General features: G+C 40.2%; 2 protein-coding genes across 2 annotated transcripts in view; one reads left to right on the top strand and one right to left on the bottom strand.

The window, feature by feature from the left end:
* LOC128701482 (inactive hydroxysteroid dehydrogenase-like protein 1) overlaps nucleotides 1–26,932 on the top strand; it is a 375,829-nt gene that overhangs the window by 214,531 nt on the left and 134,366 nt on the right. The window lies entirely within an intron of this gene.
* Nucleotides 1–26,932, bottom strand: part of LOC128701496 (uncharacterized) — a 186,708-nt gene that overhangs the window by 123,516 nt on the left and 36,260 nt on the right. The window contains exons 5-6 of the mRNA XM_070101522.1: nucleotides 16,871–17,207; nucleotides 8,896–9,038 (exon numbers count right to left, since the gene is read on the bottom strand). Coding sequence (XP_069957623.1) covers nucleotides 8,896–9,038; nucleotides 16,871–17,207 — 480 coding nt within the window. The remainder of the gene's footprint in view (nucleotides 1–8,895; nucleotides 9,039–16,870; nucleotides 17,208–26,932) is intronic.

Genomic DNA, 26,932 nt, shown 5'->3' with positions numbered 1-26,932 from the left:
TATAACAGTTTGTGACAGAACCAACTAGAGGAAACAATCTGCTTGACTTGGTTTTTGCCAACAAAGAATCATTAATTAATAATCTTGAGGTTAATGATGAGCTTGGGGAAAGTGATCATAAATCACTTAGTTTCAATATATCATGGAATTACCCAGAAAGCTGCAATCAAATCTCTGTCCCTGACTTTCGCTTGGATGATTTCATGGGACTGAAAAATTACCTGGGTGGGCTAAGTTGGGATAACCTGACTATGGGTCAGGTAGATGATCTTGGTTGCCAGTATGACGTTTTTCAGAGCATAGTTCTAGCTGCCCATCTATAAATATATTGAACAACCACGGTGACATCACACATCCTTGTCAAAGGCCTACTTTTACTGGGAAATAATCTCCCTCTCTCCTACAAACTCTAACCTGAGCCTCACTATCCTCGTAAAAACTCTTCACTGTTTTCAGTAACCTACGTCCTATATCATACATCTGCCACATTGCCCCTCTATCCACCCTGTCATATGCCTTTTCTAAATCCATAAATGCCACAAAAGCCTCTTTAGCCTTATCTAAATACTGTTCACCTATATGTTTCCTTGTAAACACTTGGTCTACACACCCCCTACCTTTCCTAAAGCCTCCTTGTTCATCTGCTATCTTACTCTCTGCCTTAATCTTAATTCTTTCAATAATAACTCTACCATACACTTTACCAGGTATACTCAACAGACATGTTCCTCTATAATTTCTGCACTCTCTTTTATCCCCTTTGTCTTTATACAAAGGAACTATTCATGCTCTCTGCCAATCCCTAGGTACCTTACCCTGTTTCATACATTTATTAAATAATAGCACCACCCACTCCAGTACTATATCCCCACCTGCTTTTAACATTCTTATCTTTATCCCATCAATCCCAGGTGCCTGGGATTGATTGGATAAAGACCTCTCTCCCTGCTTTGGTTGCTCCTTTGCAACATTGCACAGCTCCTGATGACGCACCGAGATGTGTGAAAGTACTTGAGCTAAAGATTTCCACCCCCTTTCGCATCTTGTCCTGCATATTATGTAATAAAACATTCCTATTGGTAAAAAAAATAGTTTAAAAGATGGGGTGGTAGGGGAAGTGGAATATTCAGGAAGAAATCCAAATATTCTTCCTTGAAGCCTTTTTATCCACTTCGCCGAGGCTATGGGTCCCACAATTTACACCAGAGGTGGACCCCATCATATATATGAAATATATATATATATATATATATATATATATATATATATATATATATATATATATATATATATATATATATATATATGTACTCACCTAGTTGAGGTTGCGGGGGTCGAGTCCGAGCTTCTGGCCCCGCCTCTTAACTGATCGCTACTAGGTCACTCTCCCTGAACCGTGAGCTTTATCATACCTCTGCTTAAAGCTATGTATGGATCCTGCCTCCACTACATCGCTTCCCAAACTATTCCACTTACTGACTACTCTGTGGCTGAAGAAATACTTCCTAACATCCCTGTGATTCATCTGTGTCTTCAGCTTCCAACTGTGTCCCCTTGTTACTGTGTCCAATCTCTGGAACATCCTGTCTTTGTCCACCTTGTCAATTCCTCTCAGTATTTTGTATGTCGTTATCGTGTCCCCTCTATCTCTCCTGTCCTCCAGTGTCGTCAGGTTGATTTCCCTTAACCTCTCCTCGTAGGACATACCTCTTAGTTCTGGGACTAGTCTTGTTGCAAACCTTTGCACTTTCTCTAGTTTCTTCACGTGCTTGGCTAGGTGTGGGTTCCAAACTGGTGCCGCATACTCCAATATGGGCCTAACGTACACGGTGTACAGGGTCCTGAATGATTCCTTATTAAGATGTCGGAATGCTGTTCTGAGGTTTGCTAGGCGCCCATATGCTGCAGCAGTTATTTGGTTGATGTGCGCTTCAGGAGATGTGCCTGGTGTTATAATCACCCCAAGATCTGTTTCCTTGAGTGAGGTTTGTAGTCTCTGACCCCCTAGACTGTACTCCGTCTGCGGCCTTCTTTGCCCTTCCCCAATCTTCATGACTTTGCACTTGGTGATATTGAACTCCAGGAGCCAATTGCTGGACCAGGTCTGCAGCCTGTGCAGATCCCTTTGTAGTTCTGCCTGGTCTTCGATCGAGTGAATTCTTCTCATCAACTTCACGTCATCTGCAAACAGGGACACCTCAGAGTCTATTCCTTCCGTCATGTCGTTCACAAATACCAGAAACAGCACTGGTCCTAGGACTGACCCCTGCGGGACCCAGCTGGTCACAGGTGCCCACTCTGACACCTCGCCACGTACCATGACTCGCTGCTGTCTTCCTGACAAGTATTCCCTGATCCATTGTAGTGCCTTCCCTGTTATCCCTGCTTGGTCCTCCAGTTTTTGCACCAATCTCTTGTGTGGAACTGTGTCAAACGCCTTCTTGCAGTCCAAGAAAATGCAATCCACCCACCCCTCTCTCTCTTGTCTTACTGCTGTCACCATGTCATAGAACTCCAGTAGGTTTGTGACACAGGATTTCCCGTCCCTGAAACCATGTTGGCTGCTGTTGATGAGATCATTCCTTTCTAGGTGTTCCACCACTCTTCTCCTGATAATCTTCTCCATGATTTTGCATACTATACATGTCAGTGACACTGGTCTGTAGTTTAATGCTTCATGTCTGTCTCCTTTTTTAAAGACTGGGACTACATTTGCTGTCTTCCATGCCTCAGGCAAACTCCCTGTTTCGATAGATGTATTGAATATTGTTGTTAGGGGTACACATAGCGCCTCTGCTCCCTCTCTCAATACCCATGGGGAGATGTTATCTGGCCCCATTGCCTTTGAGGTATCTAGCTCACTCAGAAGCCTCTTCACTTCTTCCTCGGTTGTGTGCACTGTGTCCAGCACTTGGTGGTGTGCTCCACCTCTCTGTCTTTCTGGAGTCCCTTCTGTCTCCTCTGTGAACACTTAATTGAATCTCTTGTTGAGTTCTTCACATACTTCACGGTCATTTCTTGTTGTCTCTCCTCCTTCCTTCCTTAGCCTGATTACCTGGTCCTTGACTGTTGTTTTCCTCCTGATGTGGCTGTACAACAGTTTCGGGTCAGATTTGGCTTTCGCTGCTATGTCATTTTCATATTATCTTTGGGCCTCCCTTCTTATCTGTGCATATTCGTTTCTGGCTCTACGACTGTTCTCCTTATTCTCCTGGGTCCTTTGCCTTCTATATTTCTTCCATTCCCTAGCACACTTGGTTTTTGCCTCCCTGCACCTTTGGGTAAACCATGGGCTCATTCTGTATGTGTGTGTGTGTGTGTGTGTGTGTGTGTGTGTGTGTGTGTGTGTGTGTGTGTGTGTGTGTGTGTGTATGTGTGTGTGTGTGTGTGTGTGTGTGTGTGAGTGTGTGTGTGTGTGTATGTATGTATATGCAAAACAACCACAGGGGGAGATGGATGATACCTCTAGACCTTTCGTGTTGCAATCAACACACCATCAGGAGCCTGTAAATTTGCAGAAATTAGAAAGAGTTCTCAGCAGATTCGCTCAAAGGAACGTTCTTCCAAGAGTTCGAGCGAATCTGTTGAGAACTCTTACTCATTTCAGCAACATTGCAAGCTCGTGATGATATGTTGATCGCAACACAAAAGACCTAGAGTCATCATCAAACACCCTTCTAGTTTTTTGCATAAATATATGTATATATATATATATATATATATATATATATATATATATATATATATATATATATATATATATATATATATATATATATATATATATATATATATATATATATATATATATATATATATATATATATATATATATATATATATATATATATATATATATATATATATATATATATATATATATATATATATATATATATATATATATATATATATATATATATATATATATATATATATATATATATATATACATATATATATATATATATATATATATATATATATATATATATATATATATATATATATATATATATATATATATATATATATATATATATATATATATATATATATATATATATATATATATATATATATACATATAGTGCCGAATAGGAAAAACTGGTCAATTAGCTAGAACTCCTTTAAAATTAAGTCCTTTCTAAAATTTTGACTTATACGTTGGATTTTTTTTTTCATTTATGTTAATGTAAAAATTAACAATTTTGTACCAAAATAACCTTAGAAATCGTTCCTAAGCTAATTATAACAAGCGCAATACAATTTAGCCTAATTCAACTAAATATATTTTAGATTAGCTTACAATTATTTAATAAGAAACAAACACATTGAAATTTTTTTTTTCGTTATGTTCAGAATAATTATTGCAAAATTATTGAATACACAAATTTTCGCTTGCCTTATTCGGCAAGAAGAACATTACTATTTAAGCCAAAACAATAATTTCGATTTATTCGGCACGACACACACACACACACACACACACACACACACACACACACACACACACACACACACACACACACACACACACACACACACACTCACACTCACACTCACACACACACACACACACACACACACACACACACACACACACACACACACACACATATATATATATATATATATATATATATATATATATATATATATATATATATATATATATATATATATATATATATATATATATATATATATATATATATATATATATATATATATATATATATATATATATATATATATATATATATATATATATATATATATATATATATATATATATATATATATATATATATATATATATATATATATATATATATATATATATATATATATATATATATATATATATATATATATATTATTTTTATTAGCACACTGGGCGATTCCCACCAAGGCAGAGTGGCCCGAAAAAGAAAAACTTTCACCATCACTCACTCCATCAATGTCTTGCCAGAAGGGTGCTTTACACTACAGTTTTTAAACTGCAACATTAACACCCCTCCTTCAGAGTGCAGGCACTGTACTTCCCATCTCCAGGACTCAAGTCCGGCCTGCCGGTTTCCCTGAATCCCTTCATAAATGTTATTTTGCTCACACTCCAACAGCACGTTAAGTATTAAAAACCATTTGTTTCCATTCACTCCTATCAAACACGCTCACGCATGTCCGCTGGAAGTCCAACCCACTCGCACACAAAACCTCCTTTACCCCCTCCCTCCAACCTTTCTTAGGCCGACCCCTACCACGCCTTCCTTCCACTACAGACTGATACACTCTTGAAGTCATTCTGTTTCGCTCCATTCTCTCTACATGTCCGAACCACCTCAACAACCCTTCCTCAGCCCTCTGGACAACAGTTTTGGCAATCCCGCACCTCCTTCTAACTTCCAAACTACGAATTCTCTGCATTATATTCACACCACACATTGCCCTCAGACATGACATCTCCACTGCCTCCAGCCTTCTCCTTGCTGCAACATTCATCACCCATGCTTCACACCCATATAAGAGCGTTGGTAAAACTATGCTCTCATACCTTCCCCTCTTTGCCTCCAAGGACAAAGTTCTTCGTCTCCACAGACTCCTAAGTGCACCGCTCACCCTTTTACCCTCATCAATTCTATGATTCACCTCATCTTTCATAGACCCATCCGAATATCCCAAATATCTGAATACATTTACCTCCTCCATACTCTCTCCCTCCAATCTGATATCCAGTCTTTCATCACCTAATCTTTTTGTTATCCTCATAACCTTACTCTTTCCTGTATTCACTTTTAGTTTTCTTCTTTTACATACCATACCAAATTCATCCACCAACCTCTGCAACTTCTCTTCAGAATCTCCCAGAGCACAGTGTCATCAGCAAAGAGCAACTGTGAATACTCCCACTTTATGTGTGATTCTTTATCTTTTAACTCAAGACCCTCGCATTTACTTCTCTTACAACCCCATCTATAAATATATTGAATAACCACGGTGACATCACACATCCTTGTCTAAGGCCTACTTTTACTGGGAAATAATCTCCCTCTTTCCTACATACTCTAACTTGAGCCTCACTATCCTCGTAGAAACTCTTCACTGCTTTCAGTAACCTACCTCCTATACCATACAACTGCAACATATGCCACATTGCCCCCCTATCCACCCTGTCATACGCCTTTTCCAAATCCATAAATGCCACAAAAACCTCTTTAGCCTTATCTAAATTCTGTTCACTTATGTTTCACTGTAAACACTTGGTCAACACACACCCTACCTTTCCTAAAGCCTCCTTGTTCATCTGCTATCCTATTCTCCATCTTACTCTTAATTCTTTCAATAATAACTCTACCATACACTTTACCAGGTATACTCAACAGATTTATCCCCCTATAATTTTTGCACTCTCTTTTGTCCCCTTTGTGTTTATACAAAGGAACTATGCATGCTCTCTGCCAATCCCTAGGTACCTTACCCTCTTCCATACACCTATTAAACAACAGCACCAACCACTCCAAAACTATATCCCCACCTGCTTTTAACATTTCTATCTTTATCCCATCAATCCCAGCTGCCTTACCCCCTTTCATTTTACCTACTGCCTCACGAACTTCCCCCACACTCACAACTGGCTCTTCCTCACTCCTACAAGATGTTATTCCTCCTTGCCCTATACATGAAATCACAGCTTCCCTATCTTCATCAACATTTAACAATTCCTCAAAATGTTCCCTCCATCTTCCCAATACCTCTATCTCTCCATTTAATAACTCTCCTCTCCTATTTTTAACTGACAAATCCATTTGTTCTCTAGGCTTCCTTAACTTGTTAATTTCACTCCAAAACTTTTTCTTATTTTCAACAAAATTTGTTGATAACATCTCACCCACTCTCTCATTTGCTCTCTGTTTACATTGCTTCACCACTCTCTTAACCTCTCTCTTTTTCTCCATATACTCTTCCCTCCTTGCATCACTTCTACTTTGTAAAAACTTCTCATATGCTAACTTTTTCTTCCTTACTACTCTCTTTACATCATCATTCCACCAATCGCTCCTCTTCCCTCCCGCACCCACTTTCCTGTAACCACAAACTGGCCTGGTGGCCTGGTGGCTAAAGCTCCCGCTTCACACACGGAGGGCCCGGGTTCGATTCCCGGCGGGTGGAAACATTTCGACACGTTTCCTTACACCTATTGTCCTGTTCACCTAGCAGCAAATAGGTACCTGGGTGTTAGTCGACTGGCGTGGGTCGCATCCTGGGGGACAAGATTAAGGACCCCAATGGAAATAAGTTAGACAGTCCTCGATGACGCACTGACTTTCTTGGGTTATCCTGGGTGGCTAACCCTCCGGGGTTAAAAATCCGAAGGAAATCTTATCTTATCTCTTAACACTACATTTTTAAACCTACCCCATACCTCTTCGACCCCATTGCCTATGCTCTCATTAGCCCATCTATCCTCCAATAGCTATTTATATCTTACCCTAACTGCCTCCTCTTTTAGTTTATAAACCTTCACCTCTCTCTTCCCTGATGCTTCTATTCTCCTTGTATCCCATCTACCTTTTACTCTCAGTGCAGCTACAACTAAAAAGTGATCTGATATATCTATGGTCCCTCTATAAACATGTACATCCTAACGTCTACTCAACAGTCTTTTATCTACCAATACATAATCCAACAAACTACTGTCATTTCGCCCTACATCATATCTTGTATACTTATTTATCCTCTTTTTCTTAAAATATTTATTACCTATAACTAAACCAATCAAAGGGCTCCCATTATCATTTACACCTGGCACCCGAAACTTACCTACCACACCCTCTCTAAAAGTTTCTCCTACTTATTCTCTCACTTAGTTCAAGGGTTCCTATACATTCACTTAACATTTCCCAAAATCTCTCTCTCTACTCTATATTCCTCTCTTCTCCAGGTGCATACACGCTTATTATGACCCACTTTTCGCATCCAACCTTTACTTTAATCCACATAATTCTTGAATTTACACATTCATATTGTCTTTTCTCCTTCCATAACTGATCCTTCAACATTATTGCTACCCCTTCCTTAGCTCTAACTCTCTCAGATACTCCAGATTTAATCCCATTTATTTCCCTCCACCGAAACTCCCCTTCACCTTTGTTTCGCTTAGGGCCAGGATATCCAACTTCTTTTCATTTATAACATCAGCAATCATCTGTTTCTTGTCATCCGCACTACATCCATGCACATACAAGCAACCCAGTTATATATATATATATATATATATATATGTATATATATATATATATATGTATATATATATATATATATATATATATATATATATATATATATATGTATATATATATATATGTCGTGCCGAATAGGCAGAACTTGCGATCTTGGCTTAAATAGCAACGCTCAAATTGCCATGTAGGACAAGAGAAAATTTGTGTATACAATAATTTCGCCAAAATCTTTCTTAACCTAACGAAAAAAATATATTTCACTGTGTTTGTTTAGTATTAAATTATTGTAAACAAATCTAAAATATATTTAGTTGGGTTAGGCTAAAATAAATTGTTCTTGTTATAATAAGGTTAGGTAAGTTTTCTAAGATTCTTTTGGTGCAAAATTGTAAATTTTTACATCAACATTAATGAAAAAAATATATCTTTAAACGTATAAGAGAAAATTTTAGAAAGGACTTAATTTTAAATGAGTTCTTGCTAATTGACCAGTTTTGCATATTCGGCACGACATATATATATATATATATATATATATATATATATATATATATATATATATATATATATATATATATATATATATATATATATATATATATATATGTATATATATATATATATCGTGCAGACTAAGCGTGGGTATACCTACCTTGAAGCTGTCATACACGGGAGTCTCCTTAATAATCTTCTCCATAAGCTCTAAGTTGCTAGAGAGGGCAATGAAGGGCAACATTTCCTTCTCATTCTTCACGTACATGGTCACGTCCAGAGCTGTCTTGTAGGAGAGCTTCCCTGTGCACGTACATTGAGAAGAAGAGAAAGAAGGTTGGTCTTATATCTTATGTCTGTCTCTATTAATTTTCTTTACCAGGAATTTTTAAAAGTAACAATAAATATTAATTTAAAGATTGTTTAGATATGTTTTAGCTAACCTAGATTGACCTTTTATTTTATTATCTTAGAATAATGAGACATAACTTTCTTGGCTAATAATGATTAGATATTTTTTATCTACTTACGATGTAACTTTCATTTGAAAATAAATATGAAACAAATAATAATTTAAAACACTGTTATTGAATTTAATAAGTTTATATCATATTATATAGAATTTTTTTACTAAATATAAAAAATATGTAAAAAATTTAATAAATAAATATGATAATCAATACAGAATTTTACGTGTCGCTCCACTAACATTAGAGCATAAGAACATAACGAAGAAGGAACACTGCAACATGCCTACTGGCCCATGCGAGACAGGTCCATGTCACCCCCCGCCGTAGACCAATGACCCACCCAGTCAGGTCACATTCACTTAAGGAAGGAGCACGGTATCAGACCTAGTAGCACAGGCTAGTCAGATCCAGCTCACACCCACCCACACCCACTCACGTATTTATCTAACCAGTTTTTAAAACTACACAACGTTTCGGCTTCTATAACTGTACTCGGGAGTTTGTTCCAATCATCCACAACTCTATTACCAAACCAGTGCTTTCATATATCCTTCCTGAATCAGAATTTTTCAAATTTAAAACCATTGCTGCGAGTCCTGTCTTGGCTAGATATTTTCAGCACGCTATTTACATCCCCTTTCATTTATTCCTGTTTTCCATTTATACACCACAGTCTGGTAAACTGACATACAGTATTACCTAGAATACAGTACTGGTAAACTGACATACAATATTACCTAGAACACAGTACTGGTAAACTGACATACAGTATTACCTAGAACACAGTACTGGTAAACTGACATACAGTATTACCTAGAATACAGTACTGGTAAACTGACATACAATATTACCTAGAACACAGTACTGGTAAACTGACATACAGTATTACCTAGAACACAGTACTGGTAAACTGACATACAGTATTACCTAGAATACAGTACTGGTAAACTGACATACAGTATTACCTAGAACACAGTACTGGTAAACTGACATACAGTATTACCTAGAACACAGTACTGGTAAACTGACATACAGTATTACCTAGAATACAGTACTGGTAAACTGACATACAGTATTACCTACAACACAGTACTGGTAAACTGACATACAGTATTACCTAGAACACAGTACTGGTAAACTGACATACAGTATTACCTACAACACAGTACTGGTAAACTGACATACAGTATTACCTACAACACAGTACTGGTAAACTGACATACAGTATTACCTACAACACAGTACTGGTAAACTGACATACAGTATTACCTACAACACAGTACTGGTAAACTGACATACAGTATTACCTAGAATACAGTACTGGTAAACTGACATACAGTATTACCTACAACACAGTACTGGTAAACTGACATACAGTATTACCTAGAACACAGTACTGGTCCACAGACATACAACATCACATAGAACCCAATACTGGTCCACAGACATACAACATCACATAGAACACAATACTGGTCCACAGACATACAACATCACATAGAACACAATACTGGTCCACTGACATACAACATCACATAGAACACAATACTGGTCCACAGACATACAACATCACATAGAACACAATACTGGTCCACTGACATACAACATCACATAGAACACAATACTGGTCCACAGACATACAACATCACATAGAACACAATACTGGTCCACAGACATACAACATCACATAGAACACAATACTGGTCCACTGACGTACAACATCACATAGAACACAGTACTGGTCCACTGACATACAACATCACATAGAACACAGTACTGGTCCACTGACATACAACATCACATAGAACACAATACTGGTCCACTGACGTACAATATCACATAGAACACAATACTGGTCCACTGACATACAACATCACATAGAACACAATACTGGTCCACTGACATACAACATCACATAGAACACAATACTGGTCCACTGACGTACAACATCACATAGAACACAATGCTGGTCCACTGACGTACAACATCACATAGAACACAATACTGGTCCACTGACGTACAACATCACATAGAACACAATACTGGTCCACTGACGTACAACATCACATAGAACACAATACTGGTCCACAGACATACAACATCACATAGAACACAATACTGGTCCACTGACGTACAACATCACATAGAACACAATACTGGTCCACTGACGTACATCACATAGAACACAATACTGGTCCACAGACATACAACATCACATAGAACACAATACTGGTCCACTGACATACAACATCACATAGAACACAATACTGGTCCACTGACGTACAACATCACATAGAACACAGTACTGGTCCACTGACGTACAACATCACATAGAACACAATACTGGTCCACAGACATACAACATCACATAGAACACAATACTGGTCCACTGACGTACAACATCACATAGAACACAATACTGGTCCACTGACGTACAACATCACATAGAACACAGTACTGGTCCATTGACGTACAACATCATATAGATCACAGTACTGGTCCACTGACGTACAACATCACATAGAACACAGTACTGGTCCATTGACGTATAACACCATATAGATCACATTATTGGTCCACTGACATTTAACATCACAGTACTGGTCCACTGACATACAACATCACAGTACTAGTCCACTGACATACAACATCACAGTACTGGTCCGCTAACATACAACATCACATAGAACACAGTATTGGCCCACTAACATACAACATCACATAGAACTGGTCCACTGACATACAAAGTCACCTAGAATTGGCCCACTGACATGCAACATCACATAGAACTGGTCCACTGACATGCAACATCTCATACAACTGGTCCACTTACATACAACATCACAGACAACTGGTCCACTGACATACAACATCACATAAATCACAATACTGGTCCACTGACGTACAACACATAGAACTGGTGCACTGACATACAACATCACACAGAACTGGTGCACTGACATACAACATCACACAGAACTGGTGCACTGACATACATCACACAGAACTGGTGCACTGACATACAACATCACATAGAACTGGTGCACTGACATACATAAATCACATAAATCACATAAATCACAATACTGGTCCACTGACGTACAACACATAGAACTGGTGCACTGACATACAACATCACACAGAACTGGTGCACTGAAATACAACATCACACAGAACTGGTGCACTGACATACATCACACAGAACTGGTGCACTGACATACATCACACAGAAATGGTGCACTGACATACATCACACAGAACTGGTGCACTGACATACAACATCACACAGAACTGGTGCACTGACATACAACATCACACAGAACTGGTGCACTGACATACAACATCACATAGAACTGGTGCACTGACATACATCACATAGAACTGGTGCACTGACATACAACATCACATAGAACTGGTGCACTGACATACAACATCACACAGAACTGGTGCACTGACATACAACATCACATAGAACTGGTGCACTGACATACATCACATAGAACTGGTGCACTGACATACAACATCACATAGAACTGGTGCACTGACATACAACATCACACAGAACTGGTGCACTGACATACAACATCACATAGAACTGGTGCACTGACATGCAACATCACACAGAACTGGTGCACTGACTTACAACATCACATAGAACTGGTGCACTGACATACAACATCACACAGAACTGGTGCACTGACTTACAACATCACATAGAACTGGTGCACTGACATACAACATCACACAGAACTGGTGCACTGACATACAACATCACATAGAACTGGTGCACTGACATACAACATCACATAGAACTAGTGCACTGACATACAACATCACAGTTTCTTAAGTGTTAAAGAATATAAAATTCCTGGATGGACTGGATTTAAATAATTAACTGGCCATCCCCACAAACACTAACAAACAACTGGCTACTAAACAGTCGTTCGTCACCCTATCACAAAATACAAAACTGTAAAAGAACATCAACGCTTGTATAAAGTACCACTGATGAAGTAGGTCAAAAATATACGAGTATTGTGCAAATTAATTGGGACAGAAATAAATTTTGTAATTATCTCGTATGTCTTATTCACCGGTTTAATTTGGGTTCTATTTTTTTATAGGAGTTTGTTGCTGACTTCTGTCAATCATCCAGCAGTGATGTTTCCCTGCCACTCTCGTCAGTGCTACAACAGTTGTTCTGTAAGCTATTCCTGCAAGCCTGCTCTGTGAGTGAGTGTGGTTTCGCCAAATTCTCCCCTTCATTGCATGATTACTGCTGAAATTTATGATGGATGTTGCACCTAAGAAACGTCTAAGTATTGTAGCTCTTAGAAAACATGCTGACTTGTGTATCAGACAGATCGCTGAAAATTTGAGCCTAGCAAAGTCAACTGTTGATCGGATTCTGAAGAGAGCTGACGACACTGATGAGTGAGGAGCGGTGTGTCGAGCAAGGTGTGGAAGAAAAATGCAAGACAGCACCTCAGGATGACAAGGTTACCATAAGAAATTCTGTAAAGGATCCCAAGAATACCAGCAAAGATCTAAAGAGAGAATTGGCTCCTTGAAGTTGACAGAAAGCCGGTAAAGAAACAATTGACTGCTGCTATAAAAAAGAAAAAATACGGAAAGGTATATTTTCAGTTGAGGCACATTCTGAAGTACATGGGTACAGATCAGTGGTAGTGAGATAGAGCACATGCTAACCTCTTCGGAATGGGTGCTCTCAACAAGCGCCAAAACACCCACCAAAGATGTTTTGGGGTAGTTGTAGTGCTACTGGACAGCTTGTTATTGATGAGGAAACGATGAACAGTAAGAAATACAAGGCAATTCTGGAAACTCATTGGCTTCCCATTGTGGACAGAAACTTTCCTGAGGGAGAAGGCATTTTCCAACAGGATCTTCCTCCATGCCACACTTCCCGAAAATTGCTGACGCTCCTCGAACAGAGACTATGGGCAATAATTAACGCAGCATCGCGAAATAGGACTGTTCTAGTATGGAGGAACTAATAGCTGTTGTTATTAGGATCTGGTACGACGACGAACTTGCGAAATGTGTTCAGCATTGGTCGATTCTATGCCAAAGCGAGAAGCAATGCTTGTTAGAGCAAAAGGTAGTCATATTTCTTATTAAATCAATTATCTGTCATATCATTACTGTGCATTTTTCAAATAAACATTAATTTTCCAAATAAATGTCTTATTTCATCGATCCCAATTAATATGCACTATATGTATGTATGAAAAAAATCCACTGGAGTGGAATGAGCACAAGAGGTATGCTGAACACATTCTAATTGGAGTATTCCACCTAATCTGTGTATACCTTGGTGTGACTGAGAAAAAAAGATGGAAGGAAATGGACTCATTGATGTTCTACTAAAGGCAGGCCAGGAGGATCTGGCCCTGCGTATAGAGTACTGGGTGGGAAGAATATGAAAGGGATATGTTGTCCCATAAGATGTTTATGGAAGGTCTTGAAAGGCTTCTTGTAAAGGAATTACTTGAAAGAACACAACCAGTTCACCTTCGAAGGCCTACCTGCACAAGAAAAGCAGAGATTAAGAGACCTCAGCTCTTCGCCAAGTAAAGAGAGACTGCAAAAAGTGCAATAATAATCCAGACAGGTATTGGACATTTCAAAAAGACATTTTTAATGGGCAGATGGGGAAAACTCCTCAGTTCTGGGTATCCTACATGGACCATGATATCGTACAGACTGAGAACATTACTATTACATTACGAGGTGCCTGAAAGACCTTGAGAATTTACACCTCCCAGTCAATCATCACTCAATTTATCTAAAGCTTGCCTGTGAAACGTGGTACTCTTAATCTATGTGGCATTAATTTTCAAACTGCCTTTATAGGACATATGACCCTAGGATGTCTCCTTTGATATGTTCCTGTTCCTCTAATGTTTAATTTTTATTACTGTATTTAGAATTGTTTAGTTGGTTTATTGTTATTTCTGTTTTTTTTATGTTAGGTTTATTTCATGGAAGTCTTCTTCAAATTATCTCTAATTATTATTTTTATTTATTTGTCAGTTATAAGCTTATTATTCCATTAATATTTTTCAGAAGGGAAATCCAACAGCTCCATTTTCCCTGTCAGTAATTAATACCAAAGATCATTTTGATTTCCTACTGTATAAGTGTATCAGTAAAATATTGAAAGTGGTACCAAGATCATGAAACATTTCCTGATGTACTGTATATAAATTTATTATGCTTGGCGTCCATCTTTGAAAAGCCGACCATTTTGAATATATTTTGTTGAAATGTCTCTTTCGTTTACCTAAGTAGACTCAAATTACCTTTGATACAAATTTGGTGATTTTGCCATTAAACCAGTTCTTGAGATTTTGATCACGATACTGATGATTAATGAAAATAATATTTAACTGCACACTTTTTGATGCTGAAATTAAGTAACGGAAGATTAGATATCAGATTGAAGGGAGAGAATATAAAGGAGGTGAATGTGCTCAAATATTTGGGAGTGGACGTGTCAGCAGATGGGTCTATGAAAGATGAAATGAATCATAGAATTGACGAGGGGAAAAAGGTGAGTGGTGCACTGAGGAGTCTGTGGAGACAAAGAACTTTATCCATGAAAGCAAAAAAGGGAATGTATGAGAGTATAGTTATACCAACACTCTTGTATGGGTGTGAGGCATGGTTTGAGAATGTTGTAACAAGGAGAAGACTGGAGGCATTGGAGATGTCATGTCTGAGGGCAATGTGTGGTGTAAATATAATGCAGAGAATCCGTAGTCTGGAGATTAGGATGAGGTGTGGGATTACCATAACTATTATCCAGAGGGCTGAGGAGGGGTTGTTGAGATGGTTTGGACATGTAGAGAGAGTGGAGCGAAACTGAATGACTTCGAGAGTGTATAAATCAGTAGTGGGGGGAAGGCAGGGAAATGGTCGGCCTAGGAAAGGCTGGAGGGGGGGGTAAAAGAGGTTTTGTGTGCTAGGGGCTTGGAGTTCCAGCAAGCGTTCGTGAGTGTGTTAGACAGGAGCGAATGGAGACAAATGGTTTTTAGGACTTGACGTGCTGTTGGAGTGTAAGCAAGGTTACATTTATGAAGGGACTCAGGGAAACCGGCAGGCCGGACTTAAGTCTTGGAGATGGGAAATACAATACCGGCACTCTGAAGGAGGGGTGTTAATGTTACAGTTTTATAGCTGTAGTGTAAGCATGCCTCTGGCAAGATAGTGATGGAGTGAATGATAATGAAAGTTTTTCTTTTTCGGACTACCTGCCTTGGTGGGAAACGGCCGATGTGTTAATAAAAAAATAAAATTTAGGAAAACTAATTTTCTTAGCGCATTTAATTAAATTTGTAATATCCACCACCCATATGCTGAATTATCCACCCCTCACAAACTATCAAGTAATCATCCATTCTTCTTTCCACCACTCAAACTCATATTATCCACTTCTCATATGCTCCATTACAAACCTCACAAACACAATCATCTAATATTCACATGCTGTATTATCCACTTCTCATACACCATTCAGCCACTTCATACACCCTGTCATCCATCCTGAATCATCCATCATTCTCGCTGCATCATTCTTCACTCAAGCGCTTCGTCATCCCATACTCATACCCCCATGATTACACATTCCATTAAACTTACCAGCTAAAGCAAGGTCGAGAGCATCATCAATTAGCTGGGCTCTGTTAGTGACAGGTATCACAGTGAAGTCCAAAAGGAGCTGCTGGATGATGAGGTCCCAGTTATGTAAGTCGTAGTTAACTCTGTAATAGCCAGTTCTCTGCAAGTTGAAGATAACCCACTGCTCCTTGCTCGGGAGAGCCTGGACCGAGAGCTGAGACTCAGTGTTCCTCATCCATACTCTGGGTTGTGTCAGGTTGAAACTGAGCTCGTCCTGCCAAGTGTACGTCAGAGGCACCCACCACTTAGTGTAGTCGCTGTCTTTGACATTATTCTCCAATTCTAATGATATCTTTTCCTTGAAATTAAAATAGGGTAGACCCATTAGGTTATCTATAAAATTAACTGTCTATAAATTTCTGTCTCTGTCTCTGTCTCTCTAAAAAAACAAGTGAATTTCCACGCCCTTCCGCGATTTTTCAATATATATATATATATATATATATATATATATATATATATATATATATATATATATATATATATATATATATATATATATATATATATATATATATATATGTCGTGCCGAATATGCAAAACTGGTCAATTAGCAAGAACTCAATTAAAATTAAGTCCTTTCTAAAATTTTCTCTTATACGTTAAAAGATATATTTTTTTCATTAATGTTAATGAAAAAAATTTTAATTTTGCACCAAGAAAATCTTAGAAAACTTACCTAACCTTATTATAACAAGAACAATTTATTTTAGCCTAACCCAACTACATATATTTTAGATTTGTTTACAATAATTTAATACTAAACAAACACAGTGAAATATATTTTTTTCGTTAGGTTCAGAATGATTTTGGCGAAATTATTGCATACACAAATTTTTGCTTGTCCTATATGGCAAGATGAGCGTTGCTATTTAAGCCAAGATCGCAAGTTCTGCCTATTCGGCACGACATATATATTATATATATATATATATATATATATATATATATATATATATATATATATATATATATATATATATATATAAATATATATGTCGTGCCGAATATGTAAAACTGGTCAATTAGCAAGAACTCATTAAAAATTAAGTCCTTTCTAAAATTTTCTCTTGTACGTTTAAAGATATATTTTTTTCATTAATGTTAATGTAAAAATTTTTAATTTTGCAACAAAAGTATCTTAGAAAACTTACCTAACCTTATTATAACAATAACAATTTATATTAGCCTAACCCTACTAAATATATTTTAGATTTGTTTACAATAATTTAATAATAAACAAACACATCGAAATATTTTTTTTCGTTAGGTTCAGAATGATTTTGGAGAAATTATTGCATGCACAAATTTTCACTTGTCCTATATGGCAAGATGAGCGTTGCTATTTAAGCCAAGATCGCAAGTTCTGCCTATTCGGCACGACATATATATATATATATATATATATATATATATATATATATATATATATATATATATATATATATATATATATATATATATATATATATATATATATATTTGTACATATATGTATATATGTATATATATATATATATATATATATATATATATATATATATATATATATATATATATATATATATATATATATATATATATATATATATATATGTATATATATATTAATGCATTCACGAACAAGTGCTTTTAAGCAAATAACAGCTGCACTGACCGAGACTCGAACTCTCGGGCTTTAACACGCCAAAATCGTAGCCTATCAAAATTAATTCGATGTGCCCTAAACCACCGAACCATCAGTTTCACATACAACAGAGGTCTAGTAGCACCAGACGTCACTCCTGCTACGGACACATACGTGGCTGTGGCAAACAAAGAACTAATTTCATTCTCCTCTCATTTGCATGCATTAATATGTAAAACTGCTTGTGTAACTGGTATTCGAAACAAGAGGAGAACGAAATTAATACTTATCCTTCCACAGCCACGTATGTGTCCGCAACAGGAGGGACGTCTAAAGCTGCTAGACGCCTGTTGTGTGTGACATTGATGGTTCAGTGGTTTAGGGTGTCTCGAATTTTGACAGGCAACGAGGGTGGTGTTTTAAAGCTCGAAGGTTCGAGTTTTAACATGCAATCACCAGACATAATCGCTCTCATGGCAACTTTGCTCACAGGAATGATAACACACACCATCTTTCCAACTGGATATCAGATCCTGAGGAAAGACAGAGGAAGTAGAAGGGGTGAAGCAGTTGCACTACTCATTAAAAACCAATGGAGTTTTAAGGAATTGGAGAGAGGAGACAGGAGAAGCAAGAGACTACATAATAGGAACACTTCAGACTAAAGGTCCCGAGGCGGTTATTGCACTAATGTACAGCCCGACACAAAACAAAAAAGAGTAAAAGAACGATGAAGACACATTGGCTAAGTGAACTATAAAAGAAGGGACGACACACGCATGAGGAATTTCCTGCACGAGGTTCAATGGGAAAGAGAACTGGCGGGAAAGTCAGTAAATGAAATGATGGGATATGTGACAACAAAATGCAAAGAAACAGGAAAGGCTCGTAGCCAAGGGTAACAGACATAATGGGAAGGCCAGAACTAGTTCTTGATTCACCCAAAGGTGTAGAGAGTCTAAAACTAAATGTGCTAGAAAATGGAAAAGTAAAGTATTCCCTGGAACGTAGGAGGGAGAGATACATGATTATATACACCTGGAAAATCCTAGAGGGACTAGTACCGAACTTGCACACGAAAATCACTCACTACGAAAGCAGAAGACTTGGCAGACGATGCAACATCCCCCCAATGAAAAGCAGGGGTGTCACTAGCACGTTAAGAGACCATACAATAAGTGTCAGGGGCCCGAGACTGTTCAACTGCCTCCCAGCACACATAAGGGGGATTACCAACAGACCTCTGGCAGTCTTCAAGCTGGCACTGGACAAGCACCTAAAGTCAGTTCCTGATCAGCCGGGCTGCGGCTCGTACGTTGGTTTGCGTGCAGCCAGCAGCAACAGCCTGGTTGATCAGGCGCTGATCCACCAGGAGGCCTGGTCACAGACCGGGCCGCGGGGGCGTTGACCCCCGAAACTCTCTCCAGGTAAACTCCAGGTAAAGGACCCAGGAAAATAAGGAGATTAGTCGAAGAGCCAGAAATGAATATGCAAAGATAAAGAGAGGTACAGCGGCAATACGAATATGGCATAGCAGCGAGAGCCAAGTCTGACCCGAAGCTGTTGTACAGTCATATCAGGAAGAAAACAATAGTCAAGGATCAGGTAACCAGGCTGAGGAAGGAACGACTGGGAAGTATGTGAAGAGCTCAACATGAGATTTACAGAAGTATTTACAGTGGAGACAGAAAGGACTCTAGGAATCCGAAGTGGTGGGGCACACCATCAAGTGCTGGACACAATACATACAACCGAGGAGGAGGTGAAGAGGCTGCTAAGCGAACAAGATACTACAAACGCGATGAGCCGGAACAGCATCACTCCATGGGTCCTAAGAGAGGGAGTAGAGGCGCTCTGTGTGTCACCAAAACAATCTTCAAAACATTAATCGAAACAGGGCGACTACTTGAGGTATGAGAAACAGCAAATGTAGTCCAAATTTTTAAGAAATGATACAGATTTGCAGAATTAAACTATAGACCAGTGTCACTGACATATATCGTTTGCAAACTCATGGAGAAAATTATCAGATGAGAGGTGGAACACCTAGAAAGGAATGAGATTACGACAACTAGCACGGTTTTATGGAGGGGAAATACTGTGTCACAAACCTGCTGGAGTTCTATGACAAGGTGACGGCAGTAAGACAAGAGAGAGAGAAAGGGGGGAGGGAAGTAGATGGCATTTATTGGACTGTAAGAAGGCTTTTGACACTACAGTTCTACACAAGAGATTAGTGCAAAAGCTGGAGGGTCAGGCAGGTATAACAAGAAAGGTACTGCAATGGATCAGAGAATACCTGACAGGTAGTCAACAACGAGTAATGGAACGTGACAAGGTGTCAGAGTGGGCGCTTGTGACGAGCGTGATGCCACAGTGGTCAGTCCTAGTACCAGTGCTGTTTCTGTTATATGTGAATGACATGACGGAAGGGATAGACTGTAAAGTGTCACTGTTTGCAGACGATGTGAAGCTAATGAGGAGAATTCAATCGGACGTGGAACAGGCAGGACTACAAAGGGACCTGACAGGATGCAAGCCTGGTCTAGCAACTGGCTCCTGGACTTCAACCCCCATCAAGTGCAAAGTCATGAAGATCGGGGAACTGCATTTAAGACAGCAGACAGAGTACAGTCTAGTGGGGCCAAAGGCTGCAGACCTAACTAAAGGAAAAGGATCTTGGGGAGAGTATAATACCAAGCGCATCTCCTGAAGTGCACATTATCCAAATAACTGCTGCAGCATATGGACGCCTGGCAAACCTAAGGATAGCAGTCTGACACCTCCGTAAGGAATCGCTAAAGACTCTGTACACCGTGTTCGTCAGGCCCATATTAGAGAATGCAGCACCAGTCTGGAACCTACACCTGGTCAAGCACGTAAAGAAATTAGAGAAAAATGCAAAGGTTTCCAACATGACTAGTACCGAAGCTAAGGGGCGTGTACTACGAGAAGAGCTTAAAGAAAATCGACCTGACGACTCTGAAGGATAGAAGGGACAGGGGGGACATGTACCCAGGATGTTCCAGAGATGGAACACAACAACAAGGGTCACAGTTGGAACTTGAAAACTCAGATGAATCACAGGGATGTTTTGAAATTTCTTCAGTCGTAGAGCTGTCAGGAAGCGGAGTTGTCTGGAAAGTGATGCGGTAGAGGCAGGAGCCATACATAGCTTTAAGAAGAGGTATGATAAAATTCATGGAGCAACCAGTAAAGAGACGGGGCCAGGAGCTATGATTCGACCCCTGCAACGACAATTAGGTGAATACAATTAAATGAGTACACACACACACACACACACACACACACACACACACACACACCTTAGTAAGGAATCATTCAAGACACTGTACACCGTGTATGTCAGGCCCATACTGGAGTATGCAGCACCTGTTTGGAACCCGCACTTGATAAAGCACGTCAGGAAACTAGAGAAAGTACAAAGGTTTGCGACAAGGTTAGTTCCAGAGCTAAGGGGAATGTCCTATGAAGAAAGATTAAGGGAAATCGGCCTGACCTCACTGGAGGACAGGAGGGTCAGGGGAGACATGATAACGACATATAAAATACTGCGTGGAATAGACAAGGTGGACAAAGACAGGATGTTCCAGGGAGGGGACACAGAAACAAGAGGCCACAATTGGAAGTTGAAGACACAAATGAGTCAGAGAGATAGTAGGAAGTATTTCTTCAGTCATAGAGTTGTAAGGCAGTGGAATAGCCTAGAAAATGACGTAGTGGAGGCAGGAACCATACACAGTTTTAAGACGAGGTTTGATAAAGCTCATGGAGCGGGGAGAGAGAGGGCCTAGTAGCAACCGGTGAAGAGGCGGGGCCAGGAGCTAGGACTCGACCCCTGCAACCACAAATAGGTGAGTACAAATAGGTGAGTACTCAAGGCAAGAGTAATAGAGCGATGGTTGACACACTGGCCAAAGTGGCCAGAGGGGCTCATGCGTGCAGGGCAAAGCTACTGATCATGGGTGACTTCAACCACAAGGAAATCGATTGGGAGAACTTGGAGCCACTTGGGGGACAAAAAACGTGGAGAGCTAAGATGATGGAGGTGGTACTGGAAAACTTAATGTACCAACATGTAAGGGACACTACCAGAGAGATAGCAGAGGATGAACCAGCGAGACTGGAGCTAGTATTCCCCTTGAGTAGTGCAGATATTGAGGACATCACATATGAAAGACCCCTTGGGGCCAGCGATCATGTGGTTTTAAGATTGGAATACACAGTAGAGTTATAAATGGAGGGGAAAACAGGAAGAGCCGGATGAAATAAGCCAAACTACAAGAAAGGGAACTACGCATGAATGAGGAACTTCCTGAACAGGGTTCAGTGGGACAGAGTACTGGCAGTGAAGTCAGTAAACGAGATGGTGGAATATGTGACAACAATATGCAAGGAAGCAGAGGAGAGGTTTGCACTCAAGGGTACAAAAAATGCACAGGTAAGAAGGAAGGTCCAACGACATTATGGAAATGACATAGTAGCGAAAGCCAAATCTGACCCGAAGCTGTTGTACAGCCATATCAGGAGGAAAACAACAGGCAAGGACTAGGTAATCAAGCTAAGGAAGGAAGGAAGGAGGAAAGATCACAAGAAACGACCACGAAGTATGTGAGGTACTCAACAAGAGATTCAAAGAAGTGTTCACAGAGGAGACAGAAAGGACTCCAGACAGACGGAGAGGTGGGGTACACCTCCAAGTGTTGAATACAATACATACAACCGAGGAAGGTGTGAAGAGGCTGCTGAGCGAGCTAGATACCTCAAAGGCGATGGGGCCGGATAACATCTCTACGTGGGTCCTGAGAAAGGGAGCAGAGGTGCTATGTGTACCCCTAACTACAATATTCAACACATCTGGCGAAGCAGGAAGAGTATCTGAGGTATGGAAGACAGAAAATGTAGTCCCAATTTTTTAAAAAGGAGATAGACACGAAGCATTAAACTAGAGACCAGTATCACAGATGTATAGTATGCAAAGTCATGGAGAAGATTATCAGGAGAAGAGTGGTGGAACACCTAGAAAGGAATGAGCTTATAAACAACAGCCAACATGGTTGCAGGGACAGGAAATCCTGTGTCACAAACCTACTGGAGTTCTATGACAGGGTGACAGCAGTAAGACAAGAGAGAGAGGGGTGGGAAGATTACATTTTCTTGGACTGAAAGGCGTTTGACAGAGTTCCACACAAGAGATTAGCGCAAATACTGGAGGACCAGGCACGAATAACAGGGAAGGCACTACAATGGATCAGGGAATACCTGTCAGGAAGACAACAGCGAGTCATGGAACGTGGCGAGGTGTCAAAGTGGGCGCCTGTGACGAGTGAGGTTCCACTGGGGTCAGTCCAAGGACCGGTGCTGTTTCTGATATTTGTGAACGACACGACGGAAGGAATAGCTTCCGAAGTGTCCTCCTTGCAGGTAACGTGAAGTTGATGAAAGGAATTCAGTCAGACGAGGACCAGGAAGAACTACAAAGGAATCTGGACATGCTGCAGGTCTGGTCGAGCAATTGGCTCCTGGAGTTCAACCCCACCAAGTGCAAAGTTATGAAGATTGGGGAAGAGCATAAAAGACAGCATACAGAGTACAGTCTAGGGGGCCAGAGACTACAAACCTCACTCAAGGAGAAAGATCTTGGGGTGAGTATAACACCAGGCACATCTTCTGAGGCACACATCAACCAAATAATTGCTGCAGCATATGGGCACCTAGCAAACCTGAGAACAGCATTCTGCCATCTTAATAAGGAATCGCTCAAGCCCAGTACATTGTGTACGTTAGGCCCATATTGGAGCATGCGGCAATATTTTGGAACCCACAAAAAAGCCAAGCATGCAAAGAAACTTGAGAAAGTGGAAAGGTCTGTAACAAGACTAGTCCCAGAGCTAAGGGGAATATCCTACGAGGAGAGGTTAAGGGAAGTCAACCTGACAACACGGGAGGACAGGAGAGATAGAGGGAACAAAATAACGACATATAAAATACTCAACATCAGATTCAAAGAAGTGTTCACAGAGGAGACAGAAGGGGCTCCAGAAAGACAGAGAGGTGGGGTACACCACCAAGTGCTGGACACAGTACACACAACCGAGGAAGAAGTGAAGAGGCTTCTGAGTTAGCTAGATACCTCAAAGGCAATGGGGCCGGATAACATCTCTCCATGGGTCCTGTGAGAGGGAGCAGAGGCGCTATGAGTACCCCTAACAATATTCAATACATCTATTGAAACAGGGAGATTGCTTGTGGCATGAAAGACAGCAAATGAAGTCCCAATATTTAAAAAATGAGACAGGCATGAGGCACTAAACTACAGACCAGTGTCACTGACATGTATAGTATGCAAAGTCATGGAGAAGATTATCAGGAGAAGAGTGGTGGAACACCTAGAAAGAAATGAGCTTATCAACAGCAGCCAACATGGTTTCAGGGACGGGAAATCCTGTGTCACAAACCTACGGGAATTCTATGACAGGGTGACACCAGTAAGGCAAGAGAGAGAGAGGGGTGGGTAGATTGCATTATCTTGGACTGTAAAAAGGCGTTTGACACAGTTCCACACAAGAGATTAGTGCAAAAACTGGAGGACCAGGCAGGGATAAAAGGGAAGGCACTACAATGGATCAGGGAATACTTGTCAGGAAGACAGCAGCGAGTAATGGTATGTGGCGAGGTGTCAGAGTGGGCACCTGTGCCCAGCGTGGTCCCACAGGGGTCAGTCCTAGGGCCAGTGCTGTTTCTGGTATTTGTGAACTACATGACGGAAGGAATAGACTCCGAAGTGTCCTTGTTAGCAGACGACGTGAAGTTGATGAGAAGAATTCATTCTGTCGAAGACCAGGCAGAGCTACAAATGGATCTGGACAGGCAGCAGACTTGGTCCAGCAATTGGCTCCTGGAGTTCAACCCCACCAAGTGGAAAGTCATGAAGATTGGGCAAGGGCAAAGAAGACTGCAGACGGAGTACAGTCTAGGGGGCCAGAGACTACAAACCTCACTCAAGGAAAAAGATCTTGGGGTCAGTATAACACCAGGCACATCTCCTGAGGCACACATCAACCAAATAACTGCTGCAGCATATGGGCACCAGTCTGGAACCCACACCTAGCCAAGCACGTAAAGAAACTAGAGAAAGTGGAAAGGTTTGCAACAAGACTAGTCCCAGAGCTAGAGAGAAGAGGTTAAGGGAAATCGACCTGACGACACTGAAGGAGAGGAAAGATGGGGGGGACATAATGACGACATACAAAATACTGAAAGGAATTGACAAGGTGGACAAAGACAGGATGTTCCAGAGATGGGACACAGCAGCAAGGGGACACAGTTGGAAATTGAAGACACAGATGAATCACATGGATGTTAGGAAGTATTTCTTCAGTCAGAGAGTAGTAAGGAAATGGAATAGTTTGGGAAACGATGTAGCCGAGGCAGGATCCATACATAGCTTTAAGCAGAGGCATGATAAAGCTCACGGTTCAGGGAGAGTGACCTAGTAGCGACCAGTGAAGAGGCGGGGCCAGGAGCTAGGACTCGACCCCCTGCAACCTCAACTAGGTGAGTACACACACACACACACACACACAAAGAAAGTGCAAAGGTTTGCAACAAGACTAGTCCCAGAGCTAAGAGGTATGTCCTACGAGGAGAGGTTAAGGGAAATCAACCTGACGACACTGGAGGACAGGAGAGATAGGGGGGACATGATAACGACATACAAAATACTGAGAGGAATTGACAAGGTGGACAAAGACAGGATGTTCCAGAGATTGGACACAGTAGCAAGGGGACACAGTTGGAAGTTGAAGACACAGATGAATCACAGGGATGTTAGGAAGTATTTCTTCAGCCACAGAGTAGTCAGTAAGTGGAATAGTTTGGGAAGCGAAGTAGTGGAGGCAGGATCCATACATAGCTTTAAGCAGAGGTATGATAAAGCTCACGGTTCAGGGAGAGTGACCTAGTAGCGATCAGTGAAGAGGCGGGGCCAGGAGCTAAGACTCGACCCCTGGAAACTTCATGTACCAACACCTTAGGGACACTACAAGAGAGAGAGGAGAGGATGAACCAGCAAGGCTGGACTTAGTATTCACCTTGAGTAATGCAGATATCGAGGACATCACATATGAAAGACCCCTTGGGGCCAGTGACCATGTGGTTTTAAGCTTCGAATACACAGTAGAGCTACAAGTGGAGGGAGAAGCAGGAAGGCCAGGACGAATGAAGTCAAACTACAAGAAAGGGGACTACACAGGAATGAGGAACTTCCTGAACGGGGTTCAGTGGGACAGAGAACTGGCAGGGAAGCCAGTTAATGAGATGATGGAATACGTAGCAACAAAATGCAAGGAGGCTGAGGAGAGGTTTGTACCCAA

This window comes from Cherax quadricarinatus, chromosome 78 (genome assembly GCF_038502225.1).
Source record: "Cherax quadricarinatus isolate ZL_2023a chromosome 78, ASM3850222v1, whole genome shotgun sequence".
Lineage (NCBI taxonomy): Eukaryota > Metazoa > Arthropoda > Malacostraca > Decapoda > Parastacidae > Cherax > Cherax quadricarinatus.
The sequence above is the reverse complement of the archived record's forward strand: the minus strand, read 5'-3'. Positions and strand labels throughout refer to the sequence as shown.